Below are 27,203 nucleotides of genomic sequence, written 5' to 3'. Positions count from 1 at the left end.
AAGAGATATTGATGAACAAAAGCATGAATAAATTTATGCTTTACACAATTCTGCTTCATAAACCCAACATTCTTGTGAATTAAAGGTTTTTATCTGTAAATCTCAACACATCTTAGAGGATTAGTGTGCTCATAAAAGGAAACAGAATTTCAGAAATGCAATCATTACCATATAATCTCAGAATAAGGCACAATATTGCAAAACGTGTAGAAAACATGGTCAAACGATGGATACTGTGAATGCTTTGAGACATATTTCAAGTTAGGAACAACCATCCAAGATGAAAATTCCATTTTCAAAAGAAATACAAACTTCAGAAAGTTTTATCTTTCCTAAATATGCAATAAGATGAAGAACTGTTTTTATATATTAATAATAAGCGCTGGAAAATTTATTAAGTCTAAAGAAAGAAACCAAAAATACAGTAAAGTTCACTGTTTGTCAGCCCCCACAAAAACATAATTAAAAATGGTGATGAAACATTCATGTGTAACACAAAGGCACTCTGGATTGAAAAATATAATTTCAGAAGATGAATCAAAGAAGAAAATGACAACTATGAAATGAAGGCCTCGCTATAACTGTGATATTTGAAAATTCAAAATATTATAGGGAATTAGAAGCATTTGTGCTCATGACGGGGAGTGCTGAGGATACAAGATAACACCATGCACACGCTATATTTGGAAAAAATGAAGACAGTATCTACCTTGAATTACAGTTTTAACTGTCAATTTTATTCATACATACTTATCTTAACATAGGGTTTCCTTTCATCTTAAACAGTTCTGAAGTCCCACCTTTTCATTTAGCAAAATTGTAATAGAGGTCTGAAAATGTCCTTCCGTGCACTGGTACAGTGTCTATTGAAAAATATCATAGAATGGATTGGGTTGGAAGGGACCTCAAAGTCCACTGGCTCCCATCCAATGCGACCTTAAACACCTCCGGGGATGGGGCGTCCACAGCTTCCCATGGCAGCCCATGCCAGTGCCTCACCACTCCATCTTCCTAATGAGATGGCTGTTTTTTATTCAACTTCCACTGAACACTGCACAGATACTTATGTATGTCTTGTAGTCCACATCCAGTTTCTAAGAGTTAAAAGACAGTCCAGTGCTCATCTTGGCTATTTAATGCTATACACTATATCAAGTTTTGATCACTTTTCCACCTTATTCATCACTTTGGGCTTATTAATACTGCATCTCCTATTTTACTATCCCATTCTTCTGGAACTCCACATAGCTGACTTCCCAAATTACAGCCCACAATTTATTATCAGGCGTCTGCCTACTTCTTACTCCTTTTTCCAAATATTTTCTGAAGGGGCTGAGCAGCATGGACTCCAGAAGGACTCCACTGATGACTTTATTTCTACTGTAAAAAAGTGATTACTCACTCATCATAGAATCACAGAATGGCCTGGGTTGAAAAGGACCACATTGACCATCTGGTTTCAACCCCCCTGCTATGTGCCGGGTCTCCAACCAGCAGACCAGGCTGCCCAGAGCCACATCCAGCCTGGCCTTGAGTGCCTCCAGGGATGGGGCATCCACAGCCTCCTTGGGCAACCTGTTCCAGTGTGTCACCACCCTCTGTGTGAAAAACTTCCTCCTAATATCTAACCTAAACCTCCCCTGTCTCAGTTTAAAACCATTCCCCCTTGTCCTATCACTACCCACCCTTGTAAACAGCCATTCCCCTCCTGTTTATTCACTCCCTTCAAGTACTGGAAGGACACAATGAGGTCTCCCCCAAGCCTTCTCCTCTCCAAGCTAAACAATCCCAGTTCCCTCAACCTTTCTTCATAGGAGAGGTGCTCCAGCCCTCTGATCATCTCAGTGCCCTCCTCTGGACCCGCTCCAAGAGCTCCACGTCCTTCCTGTGCTGGGTGCCCCAGGCCTGGACGCAGTGCTGCAGATGGGGCCTCACAAGAGCCCAGTAGAGGGGGACAATCACCTCCTCTACCTGCTGGCCACTCCTTTTTTAATGCAGCCCAGAACACAGCTGACCTTCCGGGCTCCACGTGTACATTTATGGCTGATGTCCAGCTTTTCATGCACCAGGACCCCCAAGTCCTTCTCTGCAGAGCTGCTCTCAAGGATATCTTCCCCCAGTTTATATAAATACCTGGGATTGCCCCGACCCAATTGCAGCATGCTGCACTTGGCCTTATTGAACCTCATTAGGTTTTCATGAGCCCACTTTTCCAGCCCATCCAGCTCCCTCTGGATGGCTTCCCTTCCTTGCAATGCATCGACTGCACTGCTCAGCTTGGTGTCAGCCGCAAACTTGCTGAGGGTGCTCTCGATGTGACTGATGAAGATGTTGAAGATCACCGGTCCCAACACCAACCGCTGAGGGACACCATTTGTGACCGGCCTCCACGCTGACACAGAAGACTCTTCTGCCCCCTTTCTCTTAACCAATTAACTCTCCCTTTTAATCCCACAGTGAATCAGATCCTCTATCATGAGGACCATTGCCATATGTCAATAATTACATTAAATCTTCCTTACCCACAACTTAATGATTTAACAGAACATTAATAGATTTATGAGCTACAACTTCCCTGTATAAAAGCATGCTTAATCGTTCTCAATTCTGCACACTAATTCAATGCAGACGATTAAAAAAAATAAAAATAAAAAATTGAAGGAAATCTGTATTTAGCCTTCTTCACTACATGTTACCCTCATCCCTAGGGCCATGTCCTCACAGCTCAACATGCTTAATCTGGAAGGTTTCCAACAAGTTAGCATCTTTCATAGCTTGAAAGCACTATGTAAGACAAGGAGTGATTTTAAAACTGGAGATGGGAAGGCTATAAACACACCTACATCACTAGAAGGAAATCAGAACACTATAGTATTCTGATTTAGAAATCCTCTACCTCTAGTAAAGCTCCTTTTGAGGGCCACAAAATTAAATTGCTTCTATGATTGAATTTGAAAACTATTACCATTTTAAATCCCTACGCTAAAGCATCCTTTGTTTTTACTGTATTTGTCCCCTGTAAGGAAATGACAAGCAATGTGCACTTTCCAAAAAGGAGCAAATGTGCTCAGAATGATGTGGTGTTGTCCAAGAGCATACCAAGGCAGCATGGTGAAACACTTCCCTGGGAAGACCCAGCCAGTGAAAGAGTGGGCTGCGGGGGAGAGACAAAGTGGTCCAAGCCAGGAACGATTATGGTCTCCACACCATACATCTCCCTGCTTCTCCAAAGACTGCCAGGGATGGTTTTGTCCTACATAGCGATTAAAAATGAAGCTGACAATATATAAAATTAACGTATTTGAACCTGGTAACCAAATAATCAAGTTTTGTTACGTTACTTAAATTAACTAATGGAGCTATCAGGGTAAGGCAATACTATGACACAAACACGACAGCTATTTGTCTCAAATTACCCTTCTTTCTTAAAGCAGTAGGTACTCTTCAGTGGAGTGAGAAAGGAACGCTACGTAGAGTAACTCTGTGTGTAAAGGTAGGGTAGCATATGGCATATAAATTTACCCAAACACAGTAGTTTTTTAAAAGAAATTTGGAACAGATAAATCCTTTCACTACTCCAAAGAAGGCTTCAGCTTTTTGTCTATGACCCTGATATAATTGCATCAGAAGGAAAAAAAAAGAAAGAAAAGACTATTTCAAACTTATGAAAAAATCCCTATCACTGTAGAATGAAAGCATCATTAAAAAAAAGCAGCTTTATATACCACAGCATTTACATAGCATCTTTCAGACTTTCTCAGATCACTGGTGTCTTAGTTTTGTTTTTTTTTTCTAATGAAGGAAGATGGAAATGGATGTCAAGACTCACAAATTAATTCAAACTACTGAAGTGCTAATTTTAAATGACTTTCCTCTCTAAAGGAACTTTAAAACAACTATCCTAATTACACTTTTGATCATCTAAAACAAATTAATAGGAATTGCATGTATTCATTTCCAACCTCGGGAAGCCTGCACTGCACCATCATGATCTTTAACAGAAGATCAGAGAGCAGGCAGAAAGCCAAATCAGTGCAATACTGGAGTGTATCCTTAATAAATCCTTTGGCCATTAGACCAGACTAACTGGTAGCTATTCAAGATAATCTCCTTTCACCTCATTAATGCAGCCACCACAGCAGCAAAACACAGCAGCGCTCCTAAGCACAGAGCACGCTGTCAGCTGAGTTAGTTGAGTTATATATACACTGCAGAAACCAGCTGTACCTGCACCCAAATGTTTACTCTTCCATTGGCAGTATGAACAAAAATGTTGGTAGGACAAAGTCTTACAGGATGAGGGAAGGTGAGAGAGGGGCCAATTCATATGAGCATGTGCCTAGCAAGAACAATGTAACGCTGGTAGCTTTGGGAATACTGAGTGAGTTTACCAATGAGCCAATTTTACCAATCCTCAAATTTTCCACCTACATGTTTCTTCCTGCTTTTCATTTAATGAAGGAAATGATATCCAGGGAAAGGCTGCTAACAGTCGACTTTCAGCGTCCAGTTTTTTTCTTCAGTGTTGAAACATTATCCATTTATTTATGACAATAAATACCCAAAGGCATCAATATGTGTGAATTAAGTGCAAGCAAAATTTGATTTACACTATGATTTCTTTCAGGAAGCAGTATTTTTTCCTGTTTCACTTGTTGATCCATTGTTATCTAACAAAAGAAGCACTTACAAATTTTCTTGCATTCCTCCTTTCTCTTACCACCTATCTTGTACAAAAGTGAGAAACAAATGAAAAAGTACTATCATTTCAGTCAATTTTTAATAGGTCTGCACTTTGTGTAATGCTTCCACTTAAGACTGCTAGTTACTAAGGAACAAAATATATTCCTATAAGTGTCTAGTATCCACAACTCAATATACAAATAATTTTTCCCCTGAGTATTAAAGAAACGAAGGAAGAAACAAGCTTGATTCCTCCCATGAAAATGCCCCTTACAAAAAATTTGAATTCTGAAATCAATTATTTTGAGTTCTTTTCAAGAGAGCTTTTGCACCCTGAATTGCCTATGATCAGCACTCCATGTATCCATCTTTATTTGTCGCTTACATCACATCAGATTTGGAGTGATTTCCAGATCCAACACTAGGATAGCAAATGTGTACTAACATCTATGAAATATTTTGTATAGGGGCCAACTCATTTAGCTTTGTTTATGCTATATTCTATTACATTTAATAAATTCTGTCAGAGACAAACTTGGCTTGCACTCACATTTGTCCCCCAGTACACAAAATATTAGAAACATTGCAAATTGGGTCTCCTAAGGTGAAGTCAATACTCAGTGAAAAATTGCCATGCAGGCTACATCCAGCTGGTTAGTCACCCCTGATTTAGAAGAGCTGTTAAATTGCTTACACCTACATTTGAGGAAGAGGAAAAAAACCTTACGAGGAGTTGTGCAATCTCACAATTCTCTTGCTCACTGCCCACAGAAATACACTATATCCAGAACAAAACCCACTGGGGAGGGAACAGAGAGACGAACAAGCAGCTAGCCACACTTACTGCTGTTAAAACCCGCAAGGGGCATTTGTTTTCTTATCATCAAACGCAGGACCATAGCACTTGAAAAGTTCTTCCTGCTAAAAAGTCCTGCAATTATGGACTGGTCTTGAGCCATTTGCCAAAGGACACGTCAGAAGAAGCCAGGACCTCTGCCTCCACTTTGGCTTTTACCAACTGTTTTCACCTCCCTTAATAATTAAAAGAGAGCCCTTCTCTGTCCCCAACTTTGTTTCTTTTAATTTCTACTGTACATGTCAAACCAAACTCAAAGTCTACATCATTTTCATCAGTTATCTGTCTGCATCTTCCATCACAAGATCCTGTTCTTCTTAAACACGTGCGAACAGAACTGAATGATTTAATTCTCACTTACCATTCCATATTTCTATTTGCCTGTTCAACTCTCCTATAGCATTCGTTTATTTTGCAGCACCCACACTGAGGCTCCAAAACCATCCAAAATCATTGGTTGCTCAACCACCGTACTCCTGCACTGTACCAAACAAGCAGGTCCCTTCAGAGGAAGAGAGTCCACGAGTGCTTCAACTGCAAAGCAACCCAAATTAAGTTTCTCCTTATTATTCCCTTTATTTCTCTTTACTTCTTCATAGTTCTGTTTATTATTTGCCATTTTCGTAGATCTTATCCATAACATCTCCAACTTTCAAGTCCTTTGAAATATACATAAAAAGTGGATCTGACCAGTGCTGAATACACAAACCCTCCCTAAACATACATACATTTCCTTTCCAATTTCTCTGCTAAGAATAGCCAATTATTAGTTCAAAATTATGTAGCATATTAAGACATTGATTTGGTTGTTAATAAAAATAAATAAAAACAAAAAGCCTTACACAACAGAACTATGCACTTAACAACTGTCTAGAAAACATAATCTATTACCCTGAAAACTATTTTTGTTAATACAACCTTTATTTATTTTTAATCAGCTTGCTGCTCCCCAAAAACCTTTCAGCTTGCCACGTATTTAACATGAAGAGTCAGAGAAACTGCTGTGCAATTTCAGTTTCTCTCAATGACAACAGAGAACTTTCATCACCATGACTTTGTCTTTAAAAAAAACAAACCATAACAACAATGGAAGGAAGAAATAATCTCTGATAAAAAAAAACATGTCCTGTCATAAGCAAAAGCACTAATTAAAACTTATATGGCAGTTACGTGTCATAACTATCATGATTTATATGCACAGGACAACAAATTTACTGAGGGAACTTACTGTTGAAAGGGCAAAGAATCTTTAGGTTCTCCTACCCTCTGGAAGGGGACAAGTTTTAAAATGTTTTCAATAAACCTGTGCATTGCTAACTAGTACTCCAGATTTCAGTATACAACACTTCCATTTAGCTTAGTATTCTTTTATTATCAAGCAGTTACAAAAGAAAATAGTAAGTATTTAACACAAACGTGACAACCAGTTTCTAGAGTAATGTCACTTCTGCAAATTCAACATTTAGCCAATTAGGTCTAATCAGATATTCACAGACTTCACAGCCCAATTAAGCAACGTATTTAAATAAGCAGTAATCACTGGCCTTCATAGAATTTTTAAAATAACCTTATTTTTCATGGCTAAAAAAAAACCCTATTATGAGAGGTATAAAAATAAAACTAATAATTTCATTATTTCATTGTTCTTGACTGCCATTAGAATTTAACAAAAAAGTACTTTAAAAAGTCTGAGGTCAATATAAGTTCACTTATCAAAACCAAGGAATGCTTGACTTTGACAATAATAACTTACCGCAGTGGACTGTTTAAGAAAGCTCACTCATTTAGCCCTATAGTCCTGCTAAAGGGCATGAATTAGCTACTCAGAAAGAATTCTTGGCTTGCAGTTCTTAATTTCTGATCATTGACTTTGCTGCTGTGGTATGTATTAATTAATTACTTAATTATTCAATTCCCAAACTTATGTACAATATATATATATGTGTGTGTGTGTAAGAAAGAGATTTAAAAAAAAAAAAAAATCCATCATATTGCTTCCCATCAGCATTCACGAGTCATCTTGCACTTGGGCCACAACAGCCACATGCAGCTCTATAGACACAGGGAAGAGTGGTTGGACAGTTAGTTTCCCTGCAGAAAAGAACATGGTGCTGGTCAACAGCCGGCTGAGCATGAGCCAGCAGTGTGCCCAGGCAACTGTGAAAGCAGTGCTTTAGACTGGACGTTAGGAAGAATTTCTTCATGGAGAGCATGGTTAGGCATTGGAACAGGCTGCTCCAGGAGGTTGTGGAGTCACCATCCCTGGATAAAAGAGATGTGTGGACGTAACACTAAGACACTTAGTGATGGGACACGGTAGGTATGGCTGGAGATTGCACTTGATCTTAAAGGTCTTTTCCAAGCCAAACAATTCTATTCTATGACCAGTACTTCAGAACTTGTAAACGCTGCCCCGAAGCCTCTGTCATTTGAATGGCCATAAGAGGATGTCCTCATTTATGATGTAATATACCAGTCATACACCTGTTCAAAAACTTTAGGGGTCTTTTCTATACATAGGGAAATACAATTCTAAAAAATTACAGATCTCATTTCATGTACCTGGTGAAGAAGTTGCCAGATTCTTGGCAGCTCCTCCATGGCTGGCAATATTTGACCCTTTTCTCCAGACTGCTGTTATCAAGGTCCTGTTTGTTCTTCACAATTCGAGTTTTCGGCCAGCTCTGTTCCCGTAGAGTCGAAAGCACTGAATCTCATGATCCTCACACCAAGGCCAAAACAGACCTTAATCTAACAGCGCTACATTTACAGTTACTAACTGTGAAGTCGTGTAAACACGACAAGGACTCAGAAAACTCAGCTGTGTTGCACCATAAAGACAGAGGAGAGGATTTAGCTACAAGACCACTGCCTTGTAAATCTTCCACAGATTATGATGTTTGCCACTCCTCGCAGACAGACACACTGCACACAGAATGGAGATGTAAAGGTGAAGTATGGTATGCTGTATAAAATGAGATATCCTGGGGCACAAAACATGGTAACAACTATTAGCATAAATTATGAAGAGATTTAGAGATAAATTAGGGTTGTCATGAGACTTAATTTTAATGGTTTGATAATCAAGTAAGAAACACAATTATTACAATACCTGTTTTTCAGTAAACCAAAATCACTGCTACTAGCAACACTTCTTTGTTAATTTACATAATAAAATCCCCTCCTGGAGCTGCCTGCTGTATTCCTCTAATTCTGAACAATCTATTAAATCCCACATCACTGTGATAAACAATTTCAGTTTCACTGCTGATTATATTGAAAATATTTCTAATTTACAGCAAACCTCCTTCAATCATACACAGCAGACAATGCAAGAAACAGTTTTACAGATGGAAAGCTCCACTAGTCTAGAAAACTATCCGAAGACTGGAATTTCCAATAGCTTTTCTAAGAGAATTCCTGCTCCATAATATAGAAAGCAGAAACAACGCATCAGAAACTTCCAAGTTATTTTAGTTTCTGAATATCCAGGGGAAGTAAAGAGGCAAACAGTAAGCAGGAAGCACCATTATTCTTCTTCTTAGGTTTGCTGGCAGAAAATATGATAAACACAATCTCAAGCAATGAGAACAGGGATGAGGAAAACAATTTCCCAGAACCTTCATCAGGACAGGAGATTTCAAAATGATGGTGATGAATGGAGGGAGAGTAAATTACAAAAGAAATCACTAGTAACCAAAGTAAGAACTGGAGGAAAAGTTACACTTCAAATAAAAGTGGAATGAGGAAAATATAAAGAATGAAGAAAGAACCAGGAAGATACCGGGAAGGAGGGAAAAAAGACCTTTACTGAACAGCCTCACCTCAAATATCACTCAAATTGAAAAGCAATCGATGCCTGGAGATGAAAAAAGATATCCTAATAGTAGGTCTTAGTGAAAAACATTGTACATCTGGGCCAGAAACATTTGGTTCAAAAGTAACCCCCTGTGAATGACAGTTCTACATTACCAAACACAGACCTAGGACCAGTGCTTCAAAAAAGGGGAAGATTTCTTGTTTTTTGTAAAATTATCCAAAGCTCCACAGTAGAAAGAGTTGGCTGATTTTAAGGCTCAGCTATGTTCCATCTAAGTTTCTGCAGAGGATTCACTAGAACAGAAAATAAACCTCCAAGTAATGTAGGAGCTACATGTACAGTCACAAATGCATACAGATACTAGTTGTATATATACCTAGTTATAAATATATAGTTGAAAGTTATACTGTTTATCATTCAAGAAATAACAAATGTGTTTAGAAGTGGTAGAAAACTCTCTGCAATTCCTAAACACAAATAAAACAATAAAATATTTTGCATTAAGATTAATATCAATGTCCTTAAAAGGCTTAAATTCTTCCAAGAGCCACAAAATGTGGATTTGATGGGTGGACGACCCGATGGATAAGCAATTGGTTGAAAGGCCGCAGACAGAGGGTGGTGGTCAATGGCTCTATGTCCAGGTGGAGGCCGGTAACAAGTGGTGTCCCCCAAGGGTCTGTCTTGGGACCAGTGCTCTTTAACATCTTTATTAATGACATCGATGAGAGAATTGAGTGCACCCTCAGCAAGTTTGCTGACGACACCAAGCTGAGTGGTGCGGTTGATATGGTGGAAGGAAGGGATGCCATTCAGAGGGACCTCGACAGGCTGGAGGGCTGGGCTCGGGTGAACCTAATGAGGTTCAGCACGGCAAAGTGCAAGGTTTTGCATTTGGGCCGGAAGAACCCCAGGCACCCGTACAGGCTGGGAGGAGTGGTCCTTGAGAGCAGCTCGGCAGAGAAGGACCTGGGGGTCCTGATGGACGAGAGACTTAACATGAGCCAGCAGTGCGCTCTGGCAGCTCGAAAGGCAAATGGGATCCTGGGCTCCATCAGGAGAGGGGTGGTCAGCAGGGACAGGGAGGTGATCGTCCCTCTCTACTCGGCTCTTGTGAGGCCCCATCTGGAGTACTGTGTCCAGGTGTGGAGCCCTCAGTACAAGAAAGACATTGAGATTTTGGAAAGGGTCCAGAGGAGGGCGACTAAGATGATCAGGGGGCTGGAGCACCTCCCCTATGAGGACAGGCTGAGGGAGTTGGGCTTGTTCAGCATGGAGAAGAGAAGGCTGCGGGGTGACCTCATTGCAGCCTATCAATACCTGAAGGGAACCTACACCCACGAGGGGAGTAAACTCTTCAAAAGGGCTGACAACAACAGGACTAGGGGAAATGGATCCAAGTTGAAGGAGGGAAGATTTAGGTTGGATGTTAGGGGGAAGTTCTATACAAGGAGAGTGGTTAGGCCCTGGAACGGGCTGCCCAGGGAGGTTGTGGATGCCCCGTCCTTGGATGTGTTTAAGGCCAGGTTGGACGGGGTCCTGGGCAACCTGATCTGAATGTGTGTGTTTGGTGGCCCTGCTAGGCAGGGGGGTTGGAACTACATGATCCTTGAGGTCCCTTCCAACCCGGGTGATTCTGTGATTCTGTGATTCTGTGAAAATCCACTTCGCTAAATGACTGCTTCAAAAGTCTTATCAAAAGAGTTTTTATCCATTAAAATGTAATGATTTCAGGATATGTAAAGTTCAATTATTAAAAGAAAAGCAATTCAAACAAGGAGATGCAAAGTAATCATATTACATATTGTCCCAAAAACTGTGAGTAGAAAATTCGTACACAAATATACAGAGAACACAGATATGAATATGCACATTTTGGTAAGTACTTAGTCTGATTTTCTGAAAAGAGTGAATTATTTCTGAAAAAAATTAGAAAAGGAAGAAGCACTGCTTGTTACCACTATTTTTGTCCACTTCTTCAGAAAGAACAGTTGACAGAATTTAACCTTGAGACACCTTTTGTCATATTACTGATATTCCTAGATACTTTGTACTTGTTTTTCACAATTGCTTGTCTTGCAATTGATGTATTTCTACTTCAAAATAATATTCAGGCTGAAATTTAAATACTTTGAAGTATTTCCTTTTAAATGCTTATCAATTGTACGACTTAAGAGAACTCTCCCAAAGAACAGAATTGTGATGTCTATGACCAAACTGAAACATATCTTTTCTCGTGGTTCATCTTTTCAAGATGAAAATGATGTTATCTAGGCAAAATGATCATCTGAAGGAGAAAAACCAAACAAGATACCTAGAGTAGAGTCAGTTGTAGAAATTCCATTCAGACACAACATGGTGATTCAGGATGTAGTTAGGTACAAAACAGCATTTACATCATCCCAGTAGGGTTGGAAGAAACAACACATAGAAGAGTCTACTTAATTCTAGAATATTTTCACTACAGAAATTGTCACTGCTTATTCAGCAATTTTATTTTTCTTTATTCCATTTCTATTTCTATAAAAACAGACAAAGAGTCGGGGGAACTACATGGAGAAAAGAGCATTTCAAACTGGGAAAGGATAAGATCTATTGGGTTCTGATTTTAACAGTGGAAGAACTATGTTCAGACCACATAAAAATCATATTAAAACATTAACTAAGAACACAATTGAACTAGTTGGGTCAGTGCTACATCCATAAACCTACTTCACAACCTACCCTTTCATATATTATCCTTTACTAGATTCAAAGCCAAAGAAATTAACTTGAGAAAGTTCTAGAACTCAATGAAACACCTTAAAAAAAAAGACCCCAAATATCAACAGCGGGGCAGAAATCAATAATATGCTTTAAAGCAGGGCCCTCAAAATAGGAAAGGACTTACCGCTGACATTCTCCAGCGTGCAGAATTAAATCTTCGTTGTTCCTAGCACTGATGGTCAACTCGTGCTCTGTGGAATTGAAGACATCAAGAAGTAGATGACATTGCCGGGTGCTGTTCGGGCAGGGGAAAAAAGGATATCACAATGTCAGTAAAACACCACAGAACAATCATACATACATCTGAAAAAACATTTACACATAAATATTTATGCTTGCATAGAAAAACACGTACATTCAAGAGATAGTAGATGCCTTATATTTATATCAATATCTTACTTTTTTAGTACAAATACCTTTTTTAAAAAACTAAAACCTGACAGAAGCATATATTCAATTAGAGTTCCATGACAACTATGACCCCAATAATATTAAGTCCTATAGCATTTGATCATCTGCATATATTCTTACTCTGTTGTTTTAAGATTCAATTCTGTGGGAAAAAGCCACATGTTTTATTCAGTTCTTTCAGCATTCACACAAGACAGGTTTTCTTACTTCATACTACCTTGACATTTATCTTTTTAAGCAGCAAAACTTTAAATCCTTGCTCAGTTTGTAAGGGAGCAGTTCCATGCATTATAGAATCATGAAATGGTTTGGGTTGGAAGGGACCTTTAAAGATCACCTACTTCCAACCCCCTGCTATAGGCAGGGACACCTCCCCCTAGATCAGGTTGCTCAAAGCTCCATCCAGCCTGGCCTTCAACGCTTCCAGGGAGGGAACATTTAAAACCTCTCTGGGTAACCTGTTCCAGTGTCTCACCACCTTCACACTAAGGAATTTCTTCCTGCTATCTAGTCTAAATCTTCCTCCAGTTTAAATGCATTTTCCCTTGTTGTGTCACTACCTGCCCTTATAAAAAGTTCCTCCCCAGCTTTCCTATTGCCCCCCTTCAGGTACTGCAAGGCCACTATAGGCTCTCCCTGGAGTCTTCTCTTCTTCAGGCTGAAGAGCCGCAATTTTCTCATCCTGTTCTTGTAGGGAAGGTGCTCTAACCCTCAGATCACCTTCATGGCCTCCTCTGGCCTCACTCTGCTCACAGGCTGGAGAATGTTGGCTTTCTGCATTATGCCAACTCCTCCAGGAGAGACAACTTTGTTCCTTCTTACAAAAAGGATCACAGAGACAGGACTAACAGAAGGTCTTATATTAACCAGCTACTGTCTTTCAAATCCAAACTTCCCTAGATGCATTCATTGGAAATATACAGTGTTTTCGGTTATATTTGGAAATAATATTGACAGAGCTATAGAAAAGAAACTTTATTGTAGATTTTTAGTCTTATTTCTAAACTTCTTTGTGAAATAATGTATAAACAGGAACATTGAATGAAGATTGTAGTGTAATACAAATGAAGCAAAAAATCAGAAAGAATCGGATAGAAAATGCCAAATGCAATCAGATAGATATGATAATGCTTTATCAGTCCAGTCTGAAATTCAAAACTTCCTCAGAAGCTACTTAATCAAGGAAAATATCCCAGCCATAAGCATCACTATAATTCATCTTTAACTATAAATGACTTCAATGTTTAAATGTATTTATAACAACATTACATGACTTGTCATTGGGAATTACAGAATAAAGTAGTGTAGCTATTGTACAGAGATTATAGATCATTACAACCCATGTAATTGCTGGCACAGACACTAAGTAGGGAAAAGCAACTTGTGTTGGATGTCAGAAATAAAACTCATTAGCAGCTTTAACTTATCATAGAACCAGAGAAACACAGAATGGCTCGGGTTGGAAGGGACCTCAATGATCACCTAGCTCCAACTCTATGCCATGGGCAGGGTTGTCAGCCAGCAGGTCAGGCTGCCCAGGGCACCATGCAACCTGGCCTTGAACGCCTCCAGGGATGAGGCATCCACAGCTACTCTGAGAAACTTGAGAGGGAGCTCACATGAAATCAGAAGTTCCCCAGAAGGGAAGAAAGAGAAACAAACTGGCAAGATAAGGGTTGTCAGAGCAGTCTTTCAAGTAACACACATTCAAACTCTGTAAGATACAGTTGAGAGCCTCAGGTAACCAAGTACACTTCTCCTACTGTGTAAGAATTTCAATTCAACTCCAGTTATTCCAGAGAGAATTAAGTTCTGACAATGCAAGAGTATAAGAGCTGCTCTTCCACTTATGAAAAAGCTCCGCTGGTGTGTAATGCCATTCTTTGCTGTATCAAGAGAGAGTATATCCAGGGCGCGTACAGGAGGAACCGCACTGATGCCATGCAGAACCCTGAGATGGGACATTGTTACAAGTATGGGATTCAGCCCCAAGTGACAGCAACACCACACGCAACCAGGCACTGAGCTACAAGTGAGCACTGCCTGGGGACAGCACCATGCCTCTAAGGAAAAGCAGAAAGGAAACGGGGGGTGGGAGAGTAGAGGTGCTTTTTGGTATTTTTCAGGGTTTTTGCTCTTTTCGGGTAAAATTCCAGTGAATACTGAATATAGATAATGCACAAAGGTACCTGAGTGCCTGAAGCAAACATGTCAAAACTCATGCATTTTGAACAAATACGGAGTCACAGATTCTAGCAGAAACTCCCTGCCTATACAGCTCACATAAAAGGAACAACTGCGAGAGGCAGTAGCTAACCTGGTATCAGCAAGGAATGAGAAAGCAAGCCAGGCTTCCATCTCACTGCTGGCAGTGGGACGAGCCCTGCAAAGCCACAGAAAGCTTCTGTCTCTCCAGCAGATGCTAACACATGATTTGCAAGAGAGATTTCTTTGCTTATAAAACTCGACATGGAAGCAATTTTTTACTTATCCCACAGAAAGAAACAAACAGTCGTTTGAAATAACATTCATACAAGCTTTGTACAATAGTTTTTGGTGGCAGAATCAAAGTTTTGTAAATAAAACAACTGATGTTATAAATATAAGGGATCTTTACAACCAGCGGACCTTCACAACTGAACACCGTCACTAATTCTAACAATTCCTGAATAAAAACTCTTGGATTATGCAGTGAAAATTATCTGTGACGACACTTTGCTCACCCTTAACAAGCACCACAAAAAAATAGGCCTACAGGGAAAATATTTTTTCCTTGTCACTTTTGAGCAAAATAAGGAAATCTTCAGTAAAAAATAAAAGAGCTAGAGAACCATTACAGTACTTGAAAAATAGTAAGATACAGGTATAAAATGATTGCAGGCAACATGAAGGCAGTAGGAAAATACTACACCACAATTCAGGGTAATTACGTATCAGCATCAAACCTACTATTAGAGCAATAAAAAACAAACAATTTCAGGTTACAAAAATATATGGACTGAAACAAGGTTTGAATACTAGAAATAAGACAAAATATAAACTCTGGTAAATTATATGTAATACTACGATAAAAGGGGAAGAAAAGAAAGCCTGCAAGTTGTTAAAGAGCAATTTACTTCAGATCTGTAAAGTAGAAAAAAACTTTCTTTTTCCTCTTTATTTTCTGCCATGTCACAAGCAGGAGGACTGTGTAGAACGGATGAAACTGAGCTACAAGCAGGTCAAAAATGAAAGTTCCAGGAAAATAAAGAATTAGTAAGAAAGCCTAATTCCCTCTTCATATCAATTTTCACTACAGATAAACTTACAGAAAACCTTTCTTTGAAAGACAGGAAGGAAATGACCTACTTCAGTGTCAGTCAATGATATTTTAGAAGTAAATCATATTCACACAAGGGTGATAAAGGAACTCCAGCATGAATTTGGGGAACACAGCACACAGTTTAATCCAGTAATCTGTTGTTTAAACTAAGCTCTGTACCAGAAAAATTTCAAATGTCATATTGTTTTAAGGATTTCAAGGCAATTGAGAAAAATCTGAGACCATCAGCCATTGCCTCCACATGAGGTAAATGAGTTTTCTTTGAGAAGTGTGTAAGCTTATTTAAAAAAAAAAAAAAAAATTGAACACTCATTCTAATAAATAGATCCGAAGATGATTTTACTACAGACCATAGCAGTCTACCAAAATTTTTGGCTGAAGAAAAGCAGTCATGAGCCTGTGTTTCTAGGAACTGGGAAGGACTATCCAATGTTTGCTCAATATCATCTTATTTTACTGAATTACCCCAATTTCTTCACCTTTTAACAAACTATGTACCACCAGGTAATATTTTACACTAAATATTTAGTGGATTAGGAAGGGCTGTATAGGGTAAGCCACCGGGAGAAATTAGCCAAATTTTACCTAGAGTTATCATATAAACTTCATTTTCCTGGGAAACTGTACTTAAAACTATCCAGCAAAACACACCAGAAATTGGAAATAGATATCTTTTCTGAACAGAATGATGTACACATATTGCACAGTATTAAGAGATCAATTTAAACAGAGATGGATGTATACAAACTCTGGGTTAAGTTCTAGAAAGGATTTTACTTTGATTCCCATCTTGCTGTTCTGAACCAAGCATTTTCAAAGCCTAAGTGGAAAAATGCTAAAAATCACATTCTGCAAACAATTTCCCTTTCAATTATCTTCCTTGTTTGTCTCCCGTGTTTCCTTTAGAAGAATCTACCGCGCATTTCACGTGCAAGGTTTTATTTTACAAGTACCATGGAAGGCTGTATGTCAGGAGGCAGTGCTGGCAAAAGATAGAATTACAAAGATGTTCTCAGTTGGATGAATTATACTCAAAAGGTCTCAGAATAACGTGCACAATTAAGTCAGTACTTACTTCAAACTCTAAAAGATAAGATTTATTTATTTTTAATTCTACTGTGTCTTGGAGATTTATTGCATAAATTAATTTATATTATCTTCCTTTATAGAACCCGGGACGTAAGACAAAGAGAAGCTGGTGACATGATGAATCAAACCATGTATTAAAAGCCTTACAATGTTAGGATTACAGAAATAGTCACAAAAGTGGGGCCATGGGAACTCAGACAAGAGGCAATTACACTGTGATCTAGAAATTTCTTGCAGGGGTATTGCAATTACTATTCCGACCTACTCTGAAATGACATCAGAGGACATACTTCAGTAACATTTAACACAATATTACAAACCAGATGCAGCTATCATGCTCTAATGACAGCTCACTGCAGTGAATAAACTTATTGCCATTCTGTTTCTAGCTTTGTTCTAAAGTCAGTTCAAACAAGAAACACTCAGAGGGGTTTTGGCAAGTTATCAGCATCCTGACTCAGCTTAGTTTGCCATCAACTGAAATGAAAGAGTGTTTTCACACCCAGAATTTTTGTTTCTTTCATGCCTTCTTTTTAAATGGTCATACCCAATATCCCTGATCAAAACAATGTCAGAGAGAGAAGAGAAGCTTTTGGAAATGACAACAGGCAAACGCAGGCTGGAATTCAACCCAGCTCCCTCAGATCCACCAACAAGCACAGTTTCTTCATATAACACAGCAAAACAATGATTTAGAATATAAATTCTAGATCCTAAGCATCTTTGCTGTTGCTATTCTGTTTTGAATAGTTTCCTTAGTTCCATTTAATTTTTACTGAATTTCCTATAAATAAATCTTTCCACCTTAGATTATTAACTCAGAAATTCACATATCTTACTATTAAAAGGGATTTTGGCTCCCCAGGGAGGTGGTTGAGTCACCATCCCTGGACGTGTTTAAAAACCACTTGGATGTGGTGCTCAGGGACCTGGTTTAGCAGAGGGATGTTAGTTAAGGTAGGATGGTTAGGTTGTGGTTGGACTCGATGATCTTTAAGGTCTTTTCCAACCTGAGCAATTCTATGATTCTATGAATTGTCCTCATCCGACTTTTCCTAGTTGTAAACCTTCTCATTTATGCTAAATATTCCCAGCACATCTATAAATACTTGTAGATTTATGTTCTCACACCTTCATTTGCCAAACTCTACATATTTAACATTTTGATCTCAAAAATCAGTGCTCCCAATCTGTAAGCTACTATCTGCTGCACTTCCATGAACTCACTGCAACATGTATAATTAGCAGAGTTTAGGGTTAGCAAGATGATCTAACCACTGGACCTAAACATCTATGTGTCATGGGTTCTTACTCATTAAAATATATCATCAGCTCAATTGTGTGAATTTAAATAAAGAATGTAGTCTAGAAAGACATCCAGTCTCGAGAACACAAAAGAAAAATTTACGAAACCCACTCCTTGACAGTTTTTATAAATGGTTAATCAGTCTAACCAATTGAATTAGCATGGTTTCTTTTTCAGCTGTTTTGTTTTTAATATAAGAGTGAATTGAACACTGTGGAGATACCAAGTCATTCTAAACAGGCTATAGCTTGGCCTTCTTCACAACAAACTACAATGACTGATCTTCAGGCGGCCAACTGAAAGATGCTGGCCTTCCCTTTAAAAATCTACAGCATTTGAGGAGCGAAATGTTGAAAATCGTAAGGTCAGAAATTGCAGCCCATCAGCAGGTAGCTGACTCTCATTCTAAATGTATTAATGTATTAAGTAAGAACACTTACTTAAAAATTCAGTTCCAAAAGTGCAAGAATTGTTTCAAAAAATACTGAATAGCTTTTCTACTGTGTAACCAAAACATTTGTTAGAACATAGGAAGAAACATGCTATTTACTCTTCTGTCATTGGTGAGTGATAAGCAGAATCTCTAACCCAAACCTGGCTCCTGCAGGGTGCAAACTGCAATTTATTGTACCAAAAACGTGGGCAATCATGGAAACAAGAACTGAAATTTTGAAAATCATATCTGGTTTTGTTAAGGTCCAAACTTCTGCCCATCCAACAGAGGATCTCCTGAGAACTCTCCACACAAACAAGATCATTCTTTCTCTGTAGTAAGTGAAGCCCAAGTTGGAAAAATTTTATACTGATGATCCAAACACAGATATGTCTTAGACTAGGAATACACTGCAGGCATTACTACAGATTGATGCCTTGTTAGCAGTACTACATCACTGCATTAAATGAAATACATTAATGCTACAAAGGGAAATGAACCTACAGTTACATGAAATGGCACTTCCTGAACTTCACAGTGTCAGACCTGCAGTGTCGCCTTTTTTCTTTTTCAATCTGACTCAACTACAAGGACAGTCTCAGCCTCTACTCTTGCCAAGAAAGATGTGTAGCTGAAGCTGTAAGGCAGCGTTAAGATCAGAAGAAAACTTGGCTGCCTTAAGAAAATTAAAAAATTTACTTTGCTCATCATCTTGAATTTGTAGAATGGAAGGGAAAGACCAAGCCTTACCCAAAAAGAAATGCAGTATCCTGGTTTCACTATGGATGGACTTGATCTACAAATCCACACTTTCTAGCCTTTGGAGATGGTTCTCATTTACTTTTGTGTAGATGGCATAATGGCAAGGGATGAAAAGAAAAAAAGTACCCTACATTGCACGCAGAGCCTATCTTATTACAATTTTGATTAGTAATCACAGGATGATTTCCTTTCCAAGACAAATAAGCAAATCAAGGATTACAGCAACACGACCAGAGGCAAACAACTTCCAAGCATGAGTCTTTTCCATCAGTACTCTTGGCAGCTCAGTGAGCGTACGATGATACCCAGTGAAACTCCTTGGAGCAGAGTACGGCTGCTAACTGACAGAACATCACCTCTTCTGACAGGAGGGCTGGTATCTGAATCAAAATTAGGCAACAGATCGCACACTGTAGCACAGCGAGGGCTGCATCAAGCCAAGGTGCCCCTACTGACCAACACAGACAAAAGGTTAAAAGGATCTTTTGTCAGGATGGAATGCATCTTAACACACAGTGAAATCGCAGCTAATGAAACTTCTATCCACAAATCACAAGCCTGTGCATGAGTGCATAATTATGGCTAGATATGTAGACAAACAAAAACAAAGCAAAATCAACCCACACTCTCACAGAAGGAGAAAAACAAACAAACAAACAAACAAAAAAAAAAAAAAAACCAGCAATTTCATTGTTATCTCTCATGTATGCCTGATCAAATAGAAGAAATACCACCTATGTCTGGAAGGTTTTTACATAAACCATAATCTTTATGTTACACTGGGGGGAGGGGGGGAAGTGATTTCATTAACAATTTCCCAGGTTTTGTTTGTTTTTGTTTTATTTTCCAGTAAGGACCTAAGGGAAGAATCAATGTTTAGAGTTTTATATTTCACTCTGATTTTAAGCCCAGCAGCTATTAAGCTACTGTTTCTTACTTTTATTGAGGTAAAATGTTTTGGTTTTTTTTTAATAAAAAAAAAACACCCAGAAAATGAAAACAATGTTAGCTTTCATTCTGAAATGACAGCTGAGAAGGTAAGTTACAAAACACAGCCTCACATAATGACTAAACAAAAAGAAGTCCAGTGCCTAGAATAGAATTTAAGCAATGAAATCTCAGCTGCAAACTCAATGGGAAACCTGAGTCAAGCTTTTAAAAGAGCAAGCAAAAGTACAAAATTTGATTTTCACTGGGCCTCAGATATTGGCAGAGATGATCAACAATCAAGACACAAACGCTGTTTCATTTAATGACAGATATTTATCCTCAGTAGTTTGGAAGATGACGTTACTTTTACTTTTATTAAAACAACACTGAATTATGCATGACTTTTGATGAGGGATTACCATTGGGAAGCACAAGAGTAAACGAAAAGTGTTACTACTCACTAAAACTAGAACTTTGGAACAAGGAGAGCCAGGTAATAAGCAATTAAAATGCTTCATGACTGAGCAATGTACACACATGTAACATAACAGATTTGCACAGCCATTGGACAAGTCCTGCAACACAACAGTTCTGAAAGAAATTTTAACGTTTGTCCCCAGAACAGTTTAACACTTAGGATTTCAAAATAAAATCAGTAATGTATTTAACCTCCCCTCCAATCAGCAAGCCACTTTCCACTGACCTAAACACTGATCTGTGTGAGGAACAGGCGAAGAATGAAGCAAATGCATACAATACGAGCTGCAGAAAACTCAGCTCAGTTACTTTTCTTAAGGTTTCATTGCTTTTGTTCACAGGATCAAAAGAAACATTTTGTGCTTTGGGAGCTGTGGTGGGGTTCATCCATCCTTGGACATTTCTGCAATAGTACCATAGTGGTGACTCATTTCTTCCCTTTGAAAAATGAAGTATGTTACCAACATCACATAGACTAGTAGGCCTTTCCACTCTACTTCTGGGTTTTCTTTATTACATTTGTTGCTGAAAAAAGTCTTAGGAACAATATGAATCTCTTGATCAATTAAGTTCACTTTCAACTCTCTGAGCAGTGTTATACAAATGCACTAAAATAATTTCAAACTTAAAAGAAAAGCTTGCTCCCACAACGCATGCTGGCACACTTTCCAATAATCCTGCTACTTTGGAGGAATAGAAGAGGATTTCCAAAATAAGCAGAACTACATAATATCCTAGGTTGTAAAAGCTAAGCAGGGATTATGTAGGCCAACTCCTGGCTACAAACAGGACCACCCCAAATCCAAGACACATCTCTGAGCACTGCCCAAACACTCCTTGAACTCCAGCAGCTTAGGGCCATGACCACTGCCATGGGCTGCCATGACCACTGCCCATTGCTTCATTCCATTTCTATCCACTTTGTAACAACTGTATAAAAAACATTTCCTACTTCTTTGTATTTGTACCTCAGAAGTAATTATGCACTGAAAGCAAAGCCACCTTCAGTCTCTCTTTCCAACAAAGCCAAGCATGGTTACTCACTTTTTGGTGAGAGATATTCAACGGCCACCTCTGGAACTTCCAGAAATTTAATGTATCCCAAAGATTTAAACATGTTAGAGTATTTAATGACTGGTATAGGTGAATTTACACGTGAACACGTAATTAATTGATTAAGAATCAGTAAAATCATTACATTACAGAATACATTCTTGTAAAAACTGCTTTCCTTAAGCAGAATAAAATGCAGTAATTAGTAAAAATATACAGAACGTGGAATGTACATTTAGTAGCAAATAAAGACAATTTACAGCAAATAACTACTTATTACAACTGATTGCACTCAGCTGTTGATAAGTCAAATTTTAATAATTATGGCATTTGACAACCATCAGGTGCTGCTCTGATTTTATAACTCACTGGCACACGGGAAACCATTCTGTCACTAATGACAGCACTGAAGGAGAGAATGTTTACAATTTATTCCTTATATTCAAAGACAATCATCAACGCATACATTTTTGGTAAGACTATGCTAGGTAAACACAAAACAATGTAATGAAGAATATATCACAACAGTGAAGAGATACAGAAAGAAGTATTATAATAAGCAGGACATACTCAGGGGAATGGCTGTTCATGAGGGTGGACAGTGACAGGACAAGGGGGAATGGTTTTAAACTGAGACAGGGGAGGTCTAGGTTAGATATTAGGAGGAAGTTTTTCACTCAGAGGGTGGTGAGGCACTGGAACAGGCTGCCTGCTGTGGATGTAGATGTGGATGTGGATGTGGATGTGGAAGGAGGTTGTGGATGCCCCATCCCTGGAGGCATTCAAGGCCAGGCTGGATGTGGCTCTGGGCAGCCCGGTCTGGTGGTTGCTGACCCTGCACATAGCAGGGGAGTTGAAACTCGATGATCACTGTGGTCCTTTTCAACCCAGGCGATTCTATGATTCTATGATTAGAATAAACTAATAATAAAGCTTACTGAAATAACATTTGAAACTCAGAAATTTTCCAGTGAACATGGATTGCTTTGATCATAGTCTGCAATTAAATAAGGTTAAATTCCTAAAGTGGAAGTATTTTGAAAACTAGTTCATAGCATTCTTTGCTGGTGAATACTGAAAGTTCTGAGAATGCTTTTTAGTTTACAGTCAATATTAACAATGAGTCACAAGTAAAGGTATCAAAATAAAGTTCACCTGGTTGCTGGAAGGGTGCTGACACGTGTAAAGAAAACAGAAGGCTCTACTTCTACGTGAAGACCCAGTGAAAGGTTCCGGTAATATCCTTCAATGTGTCCTGGTCCACCAGAGTATTTAAAATTCAGGATGGCTTCCAGTGTCTGGAGAAATAGAAGTAAATTACTTAGTAGTAATTATTATATGTCATTACTGTGCATTTCAACAGTACAATTAAAATCACAGAAATGATAGCAACGTTTTTATGCCATCAAGAACTTGAATTTGCCTTCCTAACACACCTATTCTGTTACCTTTAGAAAAAAAAGGGAATCAAATGACTGCATCCCTAAGTTGCTTTTCTTCCTTAACCCTTTAAAAAAAACTTAGTAGAGAACAAAGTCAGATGGACATAATTCCTCATTCGACATTTAACACAGAGAAAACGAAGAGCTTATTTTTGCTTAGAAGAGTTTATAGATGTTTAAATGATAAGCTCTTTCACTCTTTTAAAAATATTCATCACTACATTACCTTTGTAATTAAATGAGAAAGAATTTTTGACTTCAGACTGACATTGAACAACAACAGAAAAGTAGAAATATCTGGTCTCCATATTGTAAGCGTATACTCATCTCCTTTAACTAGCAGACAACAACAATATGGACCAAATACAGTATATTAACTTTGCTTTATCTTGATATTCACTTCACAGAACGTGACTGGTTAGCAAATATTAAAAATAATGATCATTATCATTAGCCTTACAGACTCTTTACTCCCATTAGTTCTGAGACTTTATTTCTTTGTTGGAACTTTCAGACTTTGTCTTTTCACTTAATAAACAGCCTGTGTGAAGCTTCTCAGCATAAGTCAATAATTTGCATGAAGCATGGCAAAAATTTGGGAAGTCTCATTGGATTCTTTCCCTGCTCTTATTATAGTCCGCAGGCATCTGCTATTGCCAATCTCAGAGCAATGATACAGACACTACTCTGACATGGACATTAATTAACAGGTTAAGCTGAAGTCTATGCCTACAATTACAACAGTTTCTAAAAAGCATTTAGAAATGCTGTCTTTTTACTCACTCAGTAGCTTTTAGTTTATTCTATAAAGAATTAAAACACTTTCCCTCAAAAAATAAATGTACCAAAAAAAAAAAAAAAAAAAAAAAAAAAAAAAAAGAAAGAAAGAAAAAGAAAAAGAAAAAAGGAAAGAAAATCCACAATCTCCAAGGCAACACCTTATTCTCAAAAAAATACATATTGTTTTTTCATAAGCTCTAAGGAACAATTTAGGAATTTAATGACTTGGAAAAAAGTATGCCATTTTGTCTCTAAATGTTGTTGAAAGAACAAAAACACTGAAAATCCATTCCTTAAAATAACCGCAATCCAGTGATTTAAAGAATGTCAAAGATACAAAACCAACAGTTTAGTGGCAAGTGCACACTTAAACATAGCGTACATTTCCAGATTGCTTTTCAGCAAGGGGAAGTAACTCCATTTTTTAATTTGCTTTCATTAAGATTCGTAAGAGTCACCCTAAAATACAAACAAAACTATCCACTGGCTACTTTAGACAAAGCTGTCTACTCTGTTTATGTCAATTCCTAATTTGTAGTTAATTAACTCAAGTTTAATTTATGTCAGGAGAGCTAATTGATATTAAAAACAAAAGTAAAAATGCCCAAACCCATTCAGAACAATCTTCATTCTAATTAACCATCTGGATTACTTAATAAAACTTAGACTCTGCAAGTACAGGTATGTGTTGTACAGGGATGTGCTGAAGAATGCAATTCAATTCTCATTGGATTTTCTGTGAAATCTCCAAGTATGTAAGCTCCATACAAGTGCTGTAATATTCAAAGCTCCTTGCACTGTAAAGCTACTGAGGTGTTATTCCATGATTCCGTCCTTCATAAAATCATGGCGCAAGACTGCTCAATTAAGCCCAGTCCCAAAGAACTACAAGTAAATATCGGTAAATGTTTGAAAGGTCATGGAGCACTGTCACTGCCCATGCAAAATCAGTCCTAACATCCAACACTAAACGAAAACACCCAAAAAAAGGCTACAGTATACCACCATTGATAAACAAGAACAAGCAAAGGCATCATCAAAATCTTGGTCTCTCCCAAAGAGAAAACATTGTCAAAATAAACTGGCTGATAACCCTAAATATGCCTCACGTCCCATATGAGAGAACAGCAAAAGACTTAATGGTCTTCTTTCCACTCCAAATATAAAAACCTAATTGGTGGCAAACAGATTTTCAATGCAAGAACTTCAGAGCACCTAACCGTGCACTCTCACCGGCTGTGATAATGGAGCAGGGTTGCTATGAATATACATATACACAAAGGTACAGCTCCAGACAGAATATATATTGGGAGTGTGTATGTATGTGCAGAGGAAGGGCATGACTGAGGAAAACATTTTTTCCAGTGTCTTAAAGGCAATCAGAGAAAGTTTTATTGCTTACAAATTATACAGTATGAACAAGACATGGGAAAAAGGAAATTCAAATCTCCTTCAAAACTTTCTACACACACAGCTTGGGAAGGACTCCACACCCAATGTCTAAGATTGATTTTCTATCACCGCGACAGAACAAAAATCCTACGCTTTCATAAGCTTACATAGTTCCATCTTAAAACAATTTACCTTTCTCTCCCACAGCCCCTCCTGAGAAGAACGAGCCAAATGCTACAATCCCAGACTTAAATATCCTTCTCTGCTTAGTCCGGATGTCTTGCAGAACCCACACAGACAGCAGACAGTGCCAGGGCACACTGCTGACAAAGATTCAACTTGCCATCAAGCAGAATCCCCAGATGCCTTTCCACAGGAGAAAGCCTCCATCCCCCAGCCTCTCATCCTACTTTGTACATACAGCCAGGCTTGTCCCATCCCAGGTACAGGTTCATACACTTGTTCTTGTGAAACTTCACGCAGTTGGTGACTGCCCAGCACTCCAGTTTGTCAAGACCTTTCTTAGTGGCCTCTCTACTCTGAAATGAGTCAACAGCTCTTCCCACTGTAGTGTCATCCACAAACTTATATACTATACCTTCAAGTCCTGTTTCAGTGTTTTACATAATTACATTACAAAGTCATCCTTTCAAACAAAGGCTCACATACGCTGCATTTTCTAAATTCCCTTGGAATAGAAAAAATGACATGATGCAGATCTTAGCATTTAATAGAAGATGAAATGTCAGTACTTAGCTACAGACAGTTTGCTTCTGAGACTCTGCAGATACTGCCTGCAGTAATCGTGAAGAAATATCAGAATGTAACATCATTGGCTCCCCATTAAGACTTTTAAAAGGCAGCATGAGAAGACTAAAAATATTTAAACTCAGAATGCAATGTTCTTTCCATTTTAGTTCCTGAACTGATTATAGAAAACAACTCTTAGTAATGAGCATAATTTCTCATGGGATTAGGGCTTGACATTTGAAAAGTAACTTATTCTAGGTGTGTAATCTTCAAATATAGCTTCTTTTTTAAATCAAAATACATGCTTGACAGTAAACACGTTTTCATCCCAACTCCCATCCTGCCCCTGGTCTGCTGCTTCTCATCCAAATTAACACATGCATTAGTAGGACCTGCTCCAGAAGGAGAGCATGCGTGCATGAGAGCTTCACCACTCTTTGTCACGTCCATCCCCTTCTCTCAGCTTTTTGGATGCCTTTTGTTTTCTTTTTGCTAGTTATTGCTTATTTTTTCTTAGGCAGACTATTAATTCCTGAAGACAAAAATTTCAGCTGCTTGAGAATTTTTTGTGTATAATTAGATTTACTGGCAGTAGCAAAGAGAAAGCAAGTTTCTCCAATTAATGATGATCTTTCCAATAGCAGCAGATAAACCTGCAATAAATAAGTGGTAAATAAACAAGCAAAACCTGGCCTGTTTGATTAGAGGCATTCCATGTCCCCGACTCCAGGCATGAAGAGTTGTGTCCAAGGTTAGACCTGGTCTGATGAAAAAATTCAGTCCCGGAACCCTCAAGTAAGATCACCTCCAGGAAGTATATACTTCTGCCTGTGTATTGATTTGGTTAGTGAAATTAATTTAAATTAGCACTTCGAGTTTTAATTTGCAACAATCTAAGAAAAGACAAATATTTGTCTTCAATAAAAGATGG

General features: G+C 38.3%; 1 protein-coding gene across 5 annotated transcripts in view; it reads right to left on the bottom strand.

Annotated features, from left to right (window-relative positions):
• TRAPPC9 (trafficking protein particle complex subunit 9) overlaps positions 1-27,203 on the bottom strand; it is a 475,345-nt gene that overhangs the window by 298,228 nt on the left and 149,914 nt on the right. For all 5 annotated transcript variants that reach the window (XM_042809120.1, XM_042809123.1, XM_042809124.1 and 2 more), the window contains 2 exons: positions 23,064-23,206; positions 12,250-12,360 (listed from right to left, as the gene is read on the bottom strand). In XM_042809120.1, the coding sequence (XP_042665054.1) occupies positions 12,250-12,360; positions 23,064-23,206 (254 nt within the window). The remainder of the gene's footprint in view (positions 1-12,249; positions 12,361-23,063; positions 23,207-27,203) is intronic.

This window comes from Centrocercus urophasianus, unplaced genomic scaffold, assembly GCF_019232065.1.
Source record: "Centrocercus urophasianus isolate 14NV4802_14NV808 unplaced genomic scaffold, USGS_Curo_1.0 seq_11, whole genome shotgun sequence".
In the NCBI taxonomy this organism is placed as follows: Eukaryota; Metazoa; Chordata; class Aves; order Galliformes; family Phasianidae; genus Centrocercus; species Centrocercus urophasianus.
The sequence above is the reverse complement of the archived record's forward strand: the minus strand, read 5'-3'. Positions and strand labels throughout refer to the sequence as shown.